This window comes from Vombatus ursinus, unplaced genomic scaffold (assembly GCF_900497805.2).
Source record: "Vombatus ursinus unplaced genomic scaffold, bare-nosed wombat genome assembly UNPS02015098.1, whole genome shotgun sequence".
NCBI lineage: Eukaryota > Metazoa > Chordata > Mammalia > Diprotodontia > Vombatidae > Vombatus > Vombatus ursinus.
The window spans coordinates 143,601-162,121 of NW_020954876.1; the positions used below are offsets into that span (position 1 = coordinate 143,601).

The following is an 18,521-nucleotide window of genomic DNA, read 5'->3' on the forward strand; positions in this document are numbered from 1 at the left end:
TGGGACAGCTCTCATTGAGAAGCCATTTTTCCTGAGATGAAACCTCTATTTGGCTCTTTGTAATTCCCCCCCCAACCCCGTGGCCCTTTGTCCTGCCCTATGAGGCCCATCAGAGTGAAGGGAATCCCCCCTGCACACGACAGCTGTTTCAATCCTTCAACACAGCCACGGCGTCTTCCCTTCCCCACGCTGAGTTTTCTCCAGGCTAACCATGCCCAATTCCTAGTTCCTTCAATCAATCCTCATATGAGAGGGACTGGCGACCCTTCCCCACCCGGATGTCACCTCCTGGACAGATGCCAGCTGATCAAGGCCCCCTCAAACCTTGGTGCTCAGAACTGAACACAACCTCCACACATGGCGTCACGAGGGCCAACTACAGGTTTCCGCCTGTCGTAGCCATCCAAGGCTGTAGTAACTCACTGGGCAGCCGCTCATCACGGGCTTGCAGACCACTAAGATCCCTGGATCCCTTTCAGAACAGCTGCTGTGTATCAGATTGTTATTATTACGATCCATTAGACTGTGAGCTCCTTGAGGGCAGGGACTGCTTTTTGACTCTTTTTGTATCCCCAGAGTTTAGCACAGTGCCTGGCACAGAGTAGACACTTAAAAAATGTTTACTGATTGACTGACTGACTGTATCCAAACCTCTCCCACCTTAGACTTTTGAAGTGGATTGGTGGTGCCCAAGTGTGAGGCATTGCAGTGATCCCTACAGGGTCTCATCTTGCCAGATTTGGCCCAATGCTCTGCCCCAGGGGTATCAAACACAAGGTCTAAGGGGCGAATCAGATGAAAATGTAAGTGGGAAATATTTAACAAAACACACAAAAGTATAATAAAGCACGACACGACGCTGGCCCTCGTGGATCCCCGCATGTGGCCTGGTGGCCCCATTTCTGTTTAACAGCACGGCTGTGGCCAGTCAGGTCATTGTGAATTCTGCCTCTGTCATTACCGTGTTAGCTCACCTTCGTGTTTATATCATTTGCTAAGCTGAGGAGAAAACCGTCTATGAGAGATGCCAAGGAGCCCTTTGGCAGTCTGGTGAGGCCCAGGGACTCCTTCTCAAAATAAGGCTTTTAAATGCATAAAACACACAAGATTATAAAAGAAACCAATCACACTGAAATGGTCACCAAAATATTTTTTAAAACTAGTTCACAGATCCCAAGCTAAGAACCCCTAATGTATGTCTTCATCCAAGGCACTGAGAGAAACATGAAGGGTCAAGGGCCAGCCACACACCCTTGGGGCACTGCACTAGAGACCTCCTGTCATAATGACATTGACCCATCAACAACTAATTAGGCCAGTCCTCAATCCATCTAACTACAAGTATTACCTGCGCCCAACCTCTCCATCTTCCCCACAAGCACAGTTGATCAAAATCTCAGCGCAAATCTACCTGACTGTATACACAGAGCTCACCTCACCCGTTACTTTGATAATCCTGTCCAACAAAGGAAATGAGGCTAGTGTGGCATAACATAAGCTGTTCACAAGGGAGCCACGCTGGCTCTTCATAATCGCCACTTCAACACCAGCTCTAATAATCTATCCCGGAATTTTCACTAGACTGCAAGCCAAGCTCCCTGGCCTATAATTTGGAGGCTGTTTTCTTGCTTTTTTTTTTTTTAATCAGGACATTTACTCTTCTCCATCTGGCACCGCCTCTCCCATTTTCCATGATCCTTCAGACATCACTGGCAATGACTAGAACTCAGTCAGTCAACAAGCATTTTATCCAATGATTTCTTCATGAGCCTCAGCTCGTTCTGAGCTTCAATCCCGGATATTTTTGTAGGATAATATCTCAGGGCAGCTAGGTAATGCAGTGGATAAGAGCGCCAGGCCTGGAGTCAGGAAAACTCATCTTCCTGAGTTTGAATCTGGTCTTAGCCACTTACTAGCACCGTGACTCTAGGAAGTTTCAGGTGTTTCAGCTGTGTCCAACTCTTCCTGACCCCATTTGCGGTTTTCTTGGTGCAGACACTGGAGTGGTTGGCCATTTCCTTCCCCAGCTCATTTTAGAGATGAGGAAAAAGAAGCAAACAGGGTGAAGTGACTTGTCCAGGGTCACACAACTATAAGTGTCTGAGGCTGGGTTTGACCCAGGAAGATGAGTCTTCCTGCCTCCAGGCCCGCGCTCCGTGCACTATAACACTTAGCTGCCCTGAACAACAACGGCCACATTCTTATACTCATCCTCTGTAAACTAGACTGGCTTCCATTTTGTGTATGTTTCCTTTGAAATTTAAGCTGCTGATGAGTCTTTTATGCATCCCCATTGGCTTCTTCAGACAGAACCCTCTCTGCCTCCTCCTCGAGTGGCTTCACTTTGGGTCTTCAGAATTTCGTTCTTGGGCACTTCCCATCCTTCCTGGGCTAACTTCCCTTAACGCATTCTAAGCCATGGACTCTCACCTGGCTTTCCTCTGAACCCTTTGAAATCTGCTTTCCCCAAATCTGAGATGCACATGTCTGGATTTCCTCTACTTCTATATCCCAGACTTTAGGGTGGTATGGTCACTTCCCCCCAGATTCGCATTACTCCTACCCTCTCTGTTAGTGAGAATATGATTCAGAACAGAAATCCCTTGTTTTGCTCCTGCACCTTCTGAAGAATGAAATTATCACTGAAGCAAGTTGGGTGCTGTTAAGGGGCTCTGTTTTTGGCAAAGAGACAGAGAGAGACAGAGATAGAGAATGACAGAGTGAGAGCGTTAGAGACAGACAGAGGGAGAGAGTGAGCGTGCACTGCAGCAGATGAACGTCTGGGCCCTGCAGTCCTCCAGCATGACTGCGTATCAGGCCTGGGCCCACTTGAGCTCTGAATCCCAAATTCCTCATGTTTCTTCTTCCCTCCAGGCTGTCCACAGCCAACCGCAGCCCTCAGCTAAGGATGGTTTTCACGTTTTTTAAACAAAGGAGCATGTTAAAGCAGGCCGCAGCAGGCCAGATTCCAGCCTGTGGGCTACAGCTTGCTGACCCTAACCTAGACTATTTAACCTTCTGATCATTTCAGAACTGAAGGCTTTCTCCACTTTATTACTTGCTATTATATGTCCTTGATATAAGAGGTTTGGAAGCTTCTCATCTCTTTGTGTCAAATTTACAAAGACTCTTTTGTACTGAGAGCCAAACACTTTTGTGGCCCCTGGATGGCCCTCCTGCCATGTTTCAGACATCCCTGGCCCCTCAGGTCCTCGAGACGTTTCCTGGGTGACTTTCTGTCTAGAACGTTTCTCCCTCTTGGCTCCTTCCTCCGTCTCCAGCCTGGCAGGACCCAGGCCTTCCCCAACCTGGAGTCACTTGTCGTGATGATTCCACAGAAATGTCAAGCTCGGTAGCAGATCCTCGGCTTGAGGCTCCCGTTCCCCTGTGGCTTGGTCCTACATCACAGGCTCCTGCCATAGGTGCTACGCTCCTCAACACAGGAGACTCTCGAGTGGACAGGCTGGATTGTCTCTGCCCGGGGAGTCCACGAAGGGGGCGCAGTAGACTGAATGATCTATCAGACTCCTTTCTATTCTAAGCTTCGAGGACTCTGTGATAAGGCGAGCTGTAAGCCACGGCTGAAGATCAAAACCTACCCCCATCGAGCACACGTCCCTCCCTCCTTCTGTGAGACATATGAACATGAGTGGGAGAGAGCAGTAAGCCGATTCTTGAGATAAAGAGGAGGGGCCAGAAAGCAGCCTGTGTTAGAAGACCTCGGCTTTCCTCCACCGGCCCGGGGAATGAGAAGAGAGTTCGCTGGGCACGTTTTAAATGGGCCTCCAGCTGAAGGCCCTGCTTGTACAATGGCTCGCCTGCCTGGCACTCACTCACTCACTCACCTGGACAGCTGGTTCTTGGGACGCTGTGTGCTGGCATCCATGGTGGCTCCTCCTGCATCAGCTGAGAGATCGCGTCCAGTTTGGAAACTGCAAGGCCTGGTGATGAGAAATGGCAAAGCAATGGGGACAGAGTGACTGTGGAAGGCAAGCTTTGCCTCTCTCTCTTCCAGAAGCAGTGGGCATGCTGGGCCGGTGCAGAGGACGGTACGAAGGATAGCAGAGGGGCGATCTGGCCTATTTTCCTGGAAGACACAGGAAGGGGACAAAGAATGGAGTCGGGTGCAGACAGACAGTGAGTCCATTTAGTCAATACTGAGGCATTTGGGAGCTTTATAACTTCAGACAGTGCTCTGGGACTTGGAACAGAGAGCTGGACGGGCTCACACAATATAAAAAGCAGGAGCCCTTCCGCTGGGACCAGAGAGCACAAGCACCCTGTCTTTTGGCCTCACTCTGATGAACAGATGCTCATCTTCTACAGACCAAAGCACCAGCGCTGAACACCAGCCCCAGCCCCTGCAGGACCCTCTCAGGGGCACATCCCAAGTCCCCAGAGGAGCCCCCTTACCCAGGCTGACCAGGTTCCTGCAGGTCTCCAGCATCACCTCCCAGTAAAGCTCCTTCTGAGCAGGGCCCAGGTGCCCCCACTCCTCCCGGGTGAAGTCCACAGCGACATCCTCGAAGGTCACTGATTCCTGAAACAAATAAATCTGTGCTTGGCCAGGGACCATGCCCCAGATGGACGGGGGAAGGGAGGCGAAGGGGGGCAGGAATGAGAAGGGCTGATTTTTACTATAGTCAGGTTTCAGAGTCACATAATTTCTGAGTACCTACTGTATGCCTGTTTGTACCAGCCTCTGATTTACGTCCGCACATGCAAACAGCGCTTTCCTCACAACCTCCTCGTGCAGGAGGTGTCACAAATATTCGAATCCTCCCCTTTCCAGAAGTGAGCAGAGGGGTGCCGTCAAGGCTGAGGGCCTGGGCACCGTCTCAATCACAGGGACAGGCAGGCCCAGCGCTGTGACTCCTGCCCGGCTCCCTGGCCCCCTCCGAGCCCCACCCTCTGAGAACTGTGGTTACACCAGTGGTCAGCACACCCAGAGCCAGCTAGGGCGGGGGCGGCTGAAACTCTCCCAGAGCTCACTGATGTGGCGACTTAGAAGTCCACCTTCCTCGATTTTCTGACTAGAGGACAGCTAGGTGGTGCAGGGGATGGAGCACCGGCCCTGGGGCAGGAGGACGTGAGTTCAAATTCTGCTTAGCTGTGTGACCCTGGGCGAGTCACTTCACCCTGTCTGCCTCAGTTTCCTCATCCGTAAAATGCGACGGAGAAGGCAATGCCAAACCACTCCAGCACCTCTGCCAATTAGACCCCACCTGGGGCCACGGCCAGCGAGCTCCTGCTCTCACTGTCGGGGAGCCTCCCTTGCGCTCCGTCACCGCAGCGCTCGTTCTCCAGGCGCGCCTCGGCCCCCCAGCCCACGACACCCGGGGCCAGCCGCGGCTGCGGTGGGGGGGGGGGCGCCCGACCCTTCCTCCACGTCCCGCTGGGTCATCGCAGCCCGAGGCCCAGGGACAGCGCCCGCGCCCCGGGGCCAGAGCCTGGGGCCGGGAGTCGGCTGGGGGACCCCGGGCAGGTCCCCGTCCACAGCGCCTCGGGGCGGGCAGGAGGATGGGCAGCGGCCCCCCGAAGGCATCCCCGCGGGGGTGCTCAGGCCCAAGCCCCGCACCCGCACCCCCACCGGCCACCCCCCCGCCGGATCGGCGCGGGGCACGTCAGAGGCAGCCCGCCTGGGTGCGGATCCTGCCGTGCCAGCCGCATGCCCTACGGGGGCTGCCCTACGGCGGGGGAGGGCACACAGCCCAAGGACGGGGGCCCGAGAGCCTTGAACGCCGCGATCAGGCGAGGAGCCGAAGCCGCGGATGGCACGGAGGACGGGAGGAGCCCCGCCTCCCGGGCTATGCCTACCACACAGATGAGGACGGCGAGCGACTCGCCCAGGGTCACACGGCTGGCCAGCGTGCTCTGGGGAGGGTCCCACTCACTTCCTCCGCGCTCCTCTGCCCCTCCCCTCGGGCCGGCCGGGCTCCTCTCCTGGGGAGGGGACGGACCGCAGAGCCAAAGGCGCTGTTTCCCAGTGGGGTAAACTGAGGCAGCGCGCCCACACAGAGGAGGCTGCAACGGGGGACCGAGACACACGGGGGCGGGGGCCGAGGGCGGGGCGGCGCCTCTGATTGGTCCCTCCTCCCCGCAGGGGCAGATGACGGAGGCCCTAGTGCGCAGGCGTGGCGGGTTCTCTTCCCCCTCCCCAACTCCCCAGGGGCGGGGCTCGGGGCGCCCAGAGCCGCCTCTTCCCCTGCCCCCAGCGCGGCCCCTGCCCCCGGGGAAGCCCCGCAGCGCCCCGGGCCTCGGCTCTCACCAGCCCCAGGCCGCCGCCGCCGGGCGTCGCCTCACCTCTGGAGGCTGGATCCCGCCTCCAGAAAGAGCGGGCTTCCGGAAAACTAGGGAGAAAAGAAGCGGAAGTGACGTACGGGACAGCCTCGCTGCCTTCCCAATGGCTCCTGGGAAATGGAGTCCGGAGTGCGCAGAGTCCGGCGCGGGCACAAGGCCAGACGTTTAAACGTCGTGGGGGGGGGCGGGGCCTGGACGTGACGTGGCCCAGGGGAGGGGGCGCACGCCGGGAGGGGGAGGGAGCGCAACGTCCTCCCGCCCGCGCCTTAGGGAGAGCCTTTTGGAGGCAGAGTGGAGAGAGGCTGGAGGCGAGGACGGCCCGGGACCGCTGGGGGGCGCGGTAGACGGCGCTGGAGCCCAGTTCCCCATCTGTGAAATGGGCCCGCTGGAGGAGGACATGGCAACTCATGGTACAAAGAGGCGCCAAAGCTCAGCGACGAAAACGACCCCTTAAATCCGAGTTGGGCGAGTGGGAGCTCAAGTGGAAGGAATGAAAACGTGATAGGAAATGGGAACCGGCTCATTGGAAAGCGCAAGTTAGACGGAGGAGAGAGAACGCCAGCCTTGTCGGACCTCCCGACATCCTAAAGGGGTGCGGGCGAGACACCCCAGAACCAGAGGACAAACCGGAAATGGAGACCCCCCCCCCAAAGAGAGATGGCCGCATAAAAACAGCCAGGAACTTTCGAGCCGAATTCCAGAGCTCCCGGGTTCAGGAGAAGATACTGAAAGCAGGCAGAAGCTCATTCACCCACCCTGGAGCCGGCCGCGGCGTGCAAGATTAAGCAGCTACCACTGTGCAGAAACGCAGAGCTTGGAACACCATACAGGCGTACCTGGGGGGTAGCACAATGAAGCCAGTCAAAGAGCTTCTGGTTTCCCGTGCATATGAAAGTTGTGTTTGTATTATAACGTAGTCTATTACGTGTGCGACAGTATTGTCTAAAAAAAGCGTACATATTTTAATTAAAGATATCTTGTCAAAAAATGCTAACCGTCGTCTGAACCTTCAGCCAGTTGTAATTTGTTTGCTGGTGGAGGGTCTTGCCTCTATGTTGATGGCTGCTGACTGATGGGGGGGGTGATTGCTGAGGGCTGGGGTGGCTGGGACAATTTCTTAAAATAAGACAGCAATGCAGTCTGCCACATTGATTGACTCTTCCTTTTACTTGAATGCTTACAGGCCACTGTAGGGCTACTAATTGGCCTGATTTCAATATGATTTTGTTTGGAGGAATAGGAAACCTTGAGGATGGGGAGAGAGGTGGGGGAAAGGCCAGTGTGTGGAGCAGTCAGAACACACAACATTAAGTTTCTCATTTTATATGGGTACAGTTCCTGGTACCCCTAAACCAGAGGTTCCCAAACTTATTTGGCCTTTTAATTATGTCCCCCCCCCCCAGAAATCTTTCTTTAACTCTTTAATGGCTTTTTAAAAATTTTGCATCATTTCAAAAAAAATGATTTTTTTTTTTAAAGAAATGATGCATCTTGGGGCAGCTAGGTGGCGCAGTGGATAGAGCACTGGCCCTGGATTCAGGAGGACCTGAGTTCAAATGTGGCCCCAGACACATAACATTCATTAGCTGTGTGACTCTGGACAAGTCACCTAACCCCAATTGCCTCACCAAAAGAAAAAAAAAATTATGCATCTTTAATAGTTTATTGTAAATTTGTGGAGGTTTTCCTGCATTGAAATTTCAATGAGGCCATATTGTGTCATGTAACCATTGTATCGTCAACAAGTCATTACACATTACACATATTCCTGCCAACACATGCTGGACTTCCCAACAAGGCACTACTCGCTCACCTGTCAACACTTGAGATCTGTAGGCAGACTTGACCACTGATCAGTTGTAACCTGCATTTTGTGTGTTTATTTGGAAAGTAATGTAATCCCTTCAACTTTAACTTAGTTACACAACAGATGAAACATGTACAAATGATTTTCCAAAATTTGCTTCTCTTCTTTCCTTATGCTTCCACCGTCCCTTTATTTTTATTCAATGCCCTCCAATTGCACCCAGGACTACTACCTCCCCCCTGGATCAGTCCAGCGCCCCCCAGAGGGCAGTATTGCCCACTTCAGAATCTACACAGCCTAAACAATTACAATTGTAACGTCAAAGATCGCGGATCACAGATCACCATAACAGATATACTGATAATGAAAAAATTGAGATATTGTGAGAATTATCAAAATGTGACACAGAGACACCATGTGAGCACATACTGTTGGAAAAATTGCGCTGACAGGCTTGCTCAACACTGCAATGCCACACACCTTCACTTTCTTTAAAAACAAAATGCAATACCTGCAAAGTGCAACGAAATGAAGCACATAAAACAAGGTATGCCTGTGTCTCAGAAGGCAAAGGAGTTAGGATTACAACCCAGCACAACTGAGTACAAACCTTTTTGTTTTCAGTCATTTTTCAGTTGTATCTGACTCTTTGTGACTCCATTTGAGGTTTTCTTGGCAAAGATTGGTTCACCATTTCCTTCTCCGGTTCATTTTACAGATGACGAAACTGAAGCAAACAGGGTTAAGTGACTTGCCCAGGGTCACACAGCTAGTAAATGCCTGGGGCCAGATTTGAATTCAGGAAGACTTATCTTCCTGACTCCAGGCCCAGAGCTTGATCCACTTTACCAAACTAGCTGCTGAGTACAATCCTATTGGGGGTGAGGTAGAATGGATATTTAATAAAATAGAAAACTTGCAGACATTCCTGATGAAAAGACCAGAGCTAAACAGAAAATGTAGACTCAAGAGAGGCACATAAAGGTAAATATGAATGAGAAATCATGAGGAACTTAATAAGATTAAACCGCTTATAGTCCCAAATAGGAAGAGGATACATCATTAGGGTTGTGAGGTGTTTACTTAAACAGAGGTCATGGGTATGAGTGAGTCTATTAATCCCAAAAGAAAAAGGGAAGGCTGAGAATGAGGCATGTAGGGGAGAAGAGAGAAGGGCTCACAGCTTAGCTCAATTCCTATAGAACAAATAGCCCCAGTTCCAAGTCCAAACCAGCTCCTGCCTCAGGCTCGAGTCCCAGACCCCCGGCTTCTCCAGGATTCCCTGCTGGGCTGGCTGGCTGCCCCATTCTGCCCCGAATCTTGACTCTAGGGTTGCCATGGCTCAAAACCACTATTTCTCAGAGCCAAAGGTTAAAACAAGAGAGGGTGTTCAGTTCATGGTGCCCCATGTACTGTGTGACCTTCACTCTCTGATGCAACAGGAAAGAAGGAGCAAGAAAGAAAGTAACTGCCTTGTCTGGCCAGTTCTAAAGATGTAGCTGGTTAAGGCAGAGCAGTCAGTCAAAGGAGGCTTCCCATACCTACTTGGTGAGGGAACTCAGGGCAGCAGGGGACATCCATGTTAGGTGATCTGGGTATATGCAGGTCAAAGCTTCTTACACAAAGTACATTCATCATGACCATTCTGAATCACCGAGACAAGGTTAAATTACATTCCTCTTTTAAGAATCTAACAATCATAGGACAATAGATTTAGAGCTGGAAGGGACCAGGAAGTTCGACACACCCCGCCCCCTATGAGGAAACTGAGGCCTAAAGGATTTAAATGATTTTCCAGAACCACAACAAGAAATGTTGGCAAAGCCAGGATTGGAATCTGGGTCATCTGTCTCCAAATCCCATTTTCTTTTCCAAATGGTTCTTATTTTAAGGATGGTGTAAATAAAAATAATTTTTAACACGTGAATGAGTAACTTCAGTTAGCTGGAAAAGTAACTAATGTAGAACGTCTCATCCTCTACCCAACCATGACAGGCAAGTAAATTACATTTCCTCCTCCAACACATCATTTGGCGCCAGAATTTATTTGGTAATGCAGTAACAACACATTCACTTACACATTCACTTCATTTTTCCTAATCTTTTCTACTTACTCCCTGTCAAAGATTGCCCTTAGGATGATTTGAAGTAAAGATATGCCTTGTTAGCCTTGTGATGGGGAGGGAATCCACAACAATCATCAATAATGGTATTTGGGACCTCCAGGTCATTCTCTCCACTTCAAGGAAATGAAGACATGCTATTCTGAATCACTAGATGATGTTTTAAATGAGATGACTATTGACTTCTTTGTTTGGAAGGAGTGTGTAGGCATGTGTTAGTATATGCCCTAAAATCTGATATCAAATGAAAAATGGACTGGTAGAAAAAAAAAAACCACTAATTGAATGCTGGGGGAAAAAGTGTATTTAACAGGCTTACCTCACTTTGGGAGAGAAAATGAGGAGCCTCTGCTTACTAGCCCATAAAAGTCACTAGCAATGACAGGAGTCATATTGGGGCAGTAATTTTACTTGTAAGAGAGAACCGAACACTTTAAAGTGCCTTTAAGCATCTCTGGCTTCATGTAGATGGTAATTTTCCGGCCAAGAATAAGAGTTGTTCTATTTTCATACTTGCATATTGGTTTGGTTTGGTTTCTTTCAGCTTGCTACATAATTCTCTGACAAAGTGCTGATGCAGGTCAGCAGCTCCTAGAAGCCAAGACTGGTCTCTCTCTTCAAACCCAAAACAACCTAGTCCTGTAGCCTTTTTTTTTTTCACTTTAATATTATCAAGTGGAAGATTTTGATGTAGCTGGAGGCCAGTTATCAAACACTACTTATGTCCTCAGTGGCAAGATGTCTTTGACGCCAAAGGAACCTGCCGATACCCTGCTATAGGCCTGGATTGTGTCCCAATAAACCTGAGTCAACTGCTTTGACTGAACTTCATCTTAGCCTGCATCATAGAAGGGAAGGGACAAATCCCAAGGTGTGATACCCAAGAGAATGGTGGGGAAGAGAAGAAGGTTTCAGGGCAAAGAAGACATCAGTGTCACAGTCGCCAGGACAAGGACGCAACCAGAGGGCTGCTGCTTGACTTTGGGTAGAATTATCTTAAGGCCACAGCAAAAAAGGTCAATAATTTTACAAGACTGCCCCTGGCACACTCCAGTTATACCAAGCTTTCATCACTCCTCATTAGGCATGAGAATTCCTGAGTTCCATCCTCCACAGGATTGCTGCAGACCAGGAGTAATATAAGGTGTGGTATATTATTCACGTGTTTCAAAATGGTTTCTCATCTTAATCCTAGGCAGGGAGATGCTGTGGAGTGGCCAGGGGAGGCACACCCCTCCTATCAATACCAGAACTTAGAAGTTTCTAGCATGGAAAACTCTAGATATGGAGGATTTGAGACTGAGGGGCGGGGAGTGATGCCAGGCATCTAGAACAGAGGCAGCTTCCTATGCATGATCCTTATGGAGTGGAAAAAATTAATTAACTTAAGGAATTTAACAACATCAGTGACTTAGATAAATCCACAAGTTTCATCTTTATCAAATTTTCAGATGACACAAAGCTAGAAGGACTATCTAACACACTGGTTAATGAAGGCATGGTCCAAAAAGATCATGACAGACTAGAACACTGAGAGTCATGTTCTAACCACTGCCTCAAACAGAGGTATTTGAGACCACCACACTAAGTTGGCCCTGGGACTGTATTGACAGTAAGGAAAGGAAGGACCGGAAAATATGAGGATAAAAGAATGGGGGAAACTAACAGAAAAGGATTTTTCAGAAGCAAGTTTTTGCTTTGAACGGCAAGGACTGAACCAAAGGTCCATTATTTGATCACCACAGGAGGGAGAATCCCAAAGAGCAGAAACTCAATTGATTACGACACGTTATGAAACCAGGAAGAAATAAGAGATGACTTGTAATTTAAAATTTTTCTATATTGATTTCATTTGTGGAATTTCTCTTCTCCGGTATAAATTGTCTGGTGGTGAAATTTCCTTGGTTTCATATCTTGTATATTTATCAATAAATTATGGGCTTTGATGGAACGTTTTCCCCCATTCATTATATTTCTGTAAAATATGAAATCTCTGATGTCTAGAGAGTTGTGACCTCAAACAAAAGGCCTTCTCACATTACATTCATAAGGTTTCTTTTCAGTATGAATTATCTGATGTTGTGTAAGTTGTGAGCACCTTCAGAAGGCCTTCCCACATTTATTACATTCATATGGTTTCTCTCCAGTATGAATTCTCTGATGGTAAGTAAGGGATGAGTTGCGATTGAAGGCCTTCCCACATTCATTACATTCATAAGGCTTCACTCTCGTATCTCTGATGTTCAATAAGTCCTGATCTCCAGTGGAAAGCTTTTCCACATTAATTACATTCAAAAGGTTTCTCTTCCGTATGTATTTTTTGATGATCAACCAGATCTGTTCTTCTGTGGAAGGCCTGTCCATGTTCATTTGGTTTATTTCCTGTGTGAATTATGTGATGTTGAATGAGTTGTCTGTTCTGACGGAAAGTCTTCCCACAGTCAGGACATCCACAAGGTTTCTCTCCAGTATGGATTCTCTGATGTAGAGTAAATTGAATATTCAAGCGGAAAGCCTTCCTACATTCATTACATTTGTAAGGTTTCTCTCCAGTATGAAGCCTCTGGTGTTCAGTAAGATGTGAACTTAAGTGGAAGGCCTTTCCACATTCATTACATTCAAATGGTTTCTCTCCAGTATGAATTCTGAGATGATAAGTAAGGGATAAGCTATAGGTGAAAGTTTTCCCACATTCACTGCATTCATATGGTTTCTCTCCTGTATGAATTCTTTGATGAGAAGTAAGGGATGAGCTATAGGTGAACGTTTTATTACATTCATTACATTTGTAAGGTTTCTCTCCAGTATGAATTCTCTGATGTTCAGTAAGATGTGTGCTTAAGCGGAAGGCCTTCCCACATTCACTGCATTCATATGGTCTCTTCCCAGTATGAACTGTGTGATGGTAAGTAAGGGATGAACTGGTAGTAAAGGCCTTCCCACATTCATTACATTGATAAGGTTTCTCTCCAGTATAAATTGTGTTGTGATAGGTAAGGGAGGAGCTGGTAGTGAAGGCCTTCCCACATTCATTACATTCAAAAAACTTCCCCACAGTATGCTTTCTCTGATGTTCACTAAGAGCTGACTTATTCCTGAAGGATTTCCCACATTCGTCATACTTAGCGAAGATCTTCTTTGAGCAAATGCTATTACTTTTATATAGCTCTGAATCTAGCCATAAGCTCTTTCTCCATGTAGCAGGTTTAAGGAGACTCTTTCCTATAGATACTCTCTTGTTGAGGAAAAAGGATTGGTCCTAGACTAAAGCTTCTGCCATACTTGTTGCATTCAAAGCCTCTCACTTTGTTAGCAGTTTTCATTTGCAGGACTTTCTCTTGCCTAAGATATTTAACCCCATGGCTCTCTTGCCTCTCTAAGATGGAATCATATTCCTGGGTTGCTCCCAATTTGGAGACATAGGGACCATCCCTTGTCAGTCTTTCCCGGGAAGATCCTTCCTTAGAAGTGACTGGCTTTTGAATTGGCTGCTTGGTTTCAGGTGCAATCTCCCAATCTGTAAGAAATAAACAAGCGTCAATATTTTTTGTTTACTCTATTATACACATAGTTCTGTCTTCCATAACCTCCACTGCAAAAATAAAACACAACTCCCCCTAAAAACTGTACAACTGAAAAGGGCACAGCCATTAATATTACCATTGTATATTCATGTAATAATTTTTGATTTTATAAAAAATTTTTCCCATTGATCCTCATTACCACCTCATGAGATAAGAAAGCCAATAATTACCTTTTCCAAGTAAAGAAAGCAAGGTTTGCTGCAATTAATGACATGTCCAAGATTAAACGGCTAATAACGTGTCAAAGCTAAAATATCAACTAAGATCTTTTGACTTCAACTCCCATCCTTTCATTACTACATCACTTTGACTATACAGGTGGGAGTACATTTAATTCCATGTAATTTTGAAAAGCAGACCTACAACCAGCGGGTAGAAGCCCCATGGAGGCCATTTTGAATTTCACAGAAAAATCAACAACCTAATATATGGCGCTCAGAGCTCTCCAAGATCAGATAGGTTGCTTTGTGGCATCATGGACTAAAGAAGTGAAAGAAACCTTCGAGATCATCTTTTCTAAAGCCTCACTTTACAGAAAAGGAAACTGAGTACAAAAGAATTTAAATAACTTGCCCAAGGAGAAAAGGAAAGTGTAGCCAACAAAAGAAGAGAATGGAGTAAGCATTTATTAAGCGCCTCCTATTTGCCAGGCACTGTGCTAAGCGCTTTACAAATATTTCATGTTGATCCTCACAACTCTATAAGGTAGGTGCTATTATTATTCCCATTTCACAGATGCGGAAACTGAGGCAGAGGGTGAGGTCACACAGCTAGTATATGAGGCAGAACTTGAACTCAGGTCTTTCTGATTTCCAAGTCCAGCTCTCTACCTACTGCGCCATTTGGCTGCCCATTGCATTGGTAAAATCAGTTTGCAATGGAGCCCAGTTCTTTAACATCTCATCCATGAGATATTATCAAAGAATCCTAATTAATCTTCCTTCTTCTTCCCCCAGTGCCTCCCTGAAAATCCATCCAACAAATCAATGACGGATAAAATTTGCTAAATATCAAAGTAATCACATCATAAATCTCTTTTCACCCTCCTTTTTATTGAATCTAGAAGAAATTAAAAATTCCTCAGGCAATTTCACAAAAGCTCCTCCACTGTCCCCACTATAGTGAAAATAACAACACAGCTTTCTTCACCACACTCTAGTAATTCATAGTTTCCTAGGTTTTGAGCTGGAAGGAACCTTCAAGGCCATCTTGTCTAGTCTGCCTCCGTCATTTTTATCAATTAAGAGCTGAGGCCCAGAGAAATTAAGTGGCTTCCCCAAGGACACACACAGTAGGAGCAGAGCTGGGATTTGAACCTAGGTCCTTTAATTCCAAATCTATTCTTTCCGCTCTCTCTCATTCTCTGGAACTCCTAACTCTTCTTCCAGGGCTTTGTCCTGCTTCTATATTCATCTCATACCATCTGCACATGCCTTTTTAAATCTTTAAGTGGGTTGACACTTACTTCCCTGGGCATCCACAGCTGGTCTCTTTGGACAACATCTCCTTTTTCTCCTTGTCTTTAGTGCTTCCCACCCGTCCTGGACTGATTTCCCTTATGGAATTTTAGTCTATGGGAGTCTTGTGATTCTTTCTTTGAACACTGGAGTCTGCTCTCCCAAATATAGGGTGTACATCAAACTGCCCCAAGTCTCTCCCTACTTCAGTCCACCTTCCAATCAGCTGCCAAAGTGATTTTCCTAAAGTCTAAGTGACCATATCGTGTCCTACCCCCCCACACTCCCCAATCAACAAAATTTAGTGATTCCCCATTACTGCCAGGATCCAATATAAAATGTTCTGGCCCTTCCTACTTTTCTAGTCTTCTCATAGCTTACTTCCCCCCCACATACTCTAACGAGATTAACTGTACGCTGGCCTCCTCGCTGCTCCACACACAGGTTCCTTCAGCTCCAGGCTCAGTACCTTTGCATTGGCCCAAGCCTCTGATGCTCTCTCTCCTCACAGTCCCCTCGTGGTATTCCTGGCTTCCTTCAAGACTCAGTTCCAATTCTACCTTCCATAAAGCCTTTCCTGGTCCCCAGTTACCACCCCCAACCCTTCCTTTCACCATTTCCTATGCTAGCGCCTCCCCTCTGAGATGACCCGAGAAAATATGATACATCTGCTACACACACAGTTATTTGTATGCGTCTTCCTTGTGAATGTGAGCAGGGACCATGAAAGGGCAGGAACCATGTTTTTACCTTTTGTGTATCCCCAGTGCTTAAGCAAAGTACCTGGCACAGAGTAGACAAAAGAGTGTTAACTAACTATACTTAATTTTCCTTTCTTCCTTATCATAAATTTAAGAGGAAGTAGTCTCTTCTCCCAAGGTTCCCATCATTTCCTCCAGAGCAACCAGTTCCTCCCTCTCATTGAGAATTGGGTGTGCATTAGATCCACCTGGGTCATAGTTTATATCTGGAAGGGACCTTGCCAATCAATCAGTGAGTAATTATTTAGCACCCTCTATGTGCTAGGTGCTGGGAACACACATAGAAAAATAAAGGTCCCCACCCTCCAGAGAAAGCAATGGTGCAGAGATGAGCCTGGGGCACCCTGCCTACAGTGAATCGATGTGTTCCGTGGGACTAACTCACAAAACAGGAGGGTGTGTGGAAGGGGAGGGGAGGAGTAGGACAGAGAGGAATGTGTAATGTGCCCCAGCCAAGCCTCAGTTGGCGATGAGGGAAAATGACTCCTACAAAGTAAGAAGAGAGCCTGCAGAGGAGGGAAGAGCATGAAAGCGAAGAAAGCCTTGTTTGGGGGGATGGGATGCCACTGATGAAGGCTTCTGTGGGTGAACCGAGACAGCTGGTGAAGGGAGGTGAGGACTTTGTGCTTGGTATCATCTGCAAGCATTTGGGGCTTGAAAAGTCTAATGTCTTGACTTCAGAAGTGGAGAGTTATCCTGGAGATAACTAGTGGCTGGGACAGTGGAAGCACATGGAAGGAAAGGGGGGCCCCGACCTGGGGCAGTGTCCTCTATCACCTGCAGGAATTGGCATTTTTCTGGGAGTGAGGCACAAAAAGGAGGCAAACTGCAAAGAAGCAGAAAGTACTTAAAGGGGAGAGTTCAGGATGAATATCCCACAAGATTTGATTCAATGAGGAATATACCGGGAAGAGAGAGGGGCTAGATAAGTACTGGGGCCATGAACCAAAGAATGAGGGCTTGCAGTAGATAGAACTGTAGGATACATAGCAAAGACAGTGGAGGAGAGAAATCCTCTTTGGAAAGGGGTGTAAAAAGTGAAATTTGAAAAATGAATAGGACGAGCTGAAAGCAGGAGAAAGAAGTTTGTTTTTTTCCCCTTTCTACTTCCCATCTAAAGATGGGAAGAATTAAATCACTAGATTAAAGCAGGAAAGAAAAGGAAGTAACAGCAAAACCTCAAAGGGAAAGGGATAACAAACTGGAGAGTGAAACTGAGGGTGAAGGGAAGAGAGTTAGCAGAAATAGGGCCATCTTTAAAAAGACTAAGCTAATATAATTTATATAAATATAAATGGATTAAACAATCCAATAAAATGAAAAAGAGGAACAGACTAGGTGAGAAAACAAAACTTCACAATCTGTTCCTGACCCAAAACACATTTGAAAAACAAAGACAGACAGAATAAAACTGAGGGGATGGGAGAAAAAAAAACCCGGGAGTTTCAATCACCCTATCTGACAAAACAAAAACAAATATTCAAAAACGAAAAGGGATAAACAAGGAAGCCACATTGTGCTGAAAGGAATCATAAGCAAGAAACCAGTATCAGTATTAAACTTATGTGCTCTAAATATGTTATCATCCCAATTCATAAAGGAAACATTAACTGAGCTCCATGAATATATAGACAGTAATATAAGTGACAGAAGACTGCAATGCTTCTCTTTGTTTCAGATAAATCTAAAGGATTAAAATAGAAAATATAGAACTGAACTAATTGCTAGAGAAACTACAGACAGTTGTTGCTTAACTAAGTGGAACGTTTTGCAGACCTCTACGTAAAGCAATTTTTACTTAATGTGAACTGCCCTACCCACCCACTTCACTTAGCCTCTATAACAAAGCCATGAGGGCAGGGGGCCTAAAGAGCACATCCCAGGGTCCCTAGTCTCAGAGTGCACACACAGGGGTTGCTGGCCCAAAGCACATATCCTGAGCTCCTCCAGGGTCGGGGCTGGGGGTCCAGTGCACAACCTGAACCACATCCCCAACTCTGGTTCCTCAGCTTGGAGGATGCTGGGGGGCACAGAGCACACCCTGGGTTCCCCCGGCTTGTAGCTGGAGACCCAAAGTGGGAACAGCAGGCTCCTCAGCACAGTGGATGGGGGCCCAGAGCACACACTCTGAGCCCCCCCAGGGTGGGGACTAGGATCCCATAGAGCACACTCCAGGATTCCCCTGGTGCCTAAAGTTGGGAAACGCAGGGTGTGCATTCTGGGTCCCCAGACTCTGCATGGGGTGGGGGAGGATAGTAAGGGCACCCAGGGTGCATGGAGGATTTCACAGAAAAAAACCTTAATTGAAAGTATGAAATTGGGGAGGGCAAGTTTTTTTCTTCCCCTGAGATGTAGGTTGAAGATGGCTTTCTTTGATAAAATAGGCCAGTTTCACCTACATTAAAGATTTCCTCTGACAAGTATGGACATGCAGATTTCTTTCAGAATTCTTTCTGTCAAGTTGAATTTACATAAAGCAAATTTATATA

The 18,521-nt window shown here is 47.3% G+C and overlaps 1 protein-coding gene across 1 annotated transcript in view; it reads right to left on the minus strand.

Moving 5' to 3' along the window:
* The window catches only part of LOC114031180 (zinc finger protein 665-like), a 64,764-nt gene that overhangs the window by 11,956 nt on the left and 34,287 nt on the right, over positions 1-18,521 (minus strand). Inside the window, exons 8-9 of the mRNA XM_027846190.1 lie at positions 12,685-13,206; positions 12,340-12,455 (exon numbers count right to left, since the gene is read on the minus strand). Of these exons, the coding sequence (XP_027701991.1) occupies positions 12,340-12,455; positions 12,685-13,206 (638 nt within the window). The remainder of the gene's footprint in view (positions 1-12,339; positions 12,456-12,684; positions 13,207-18,521) is intronic.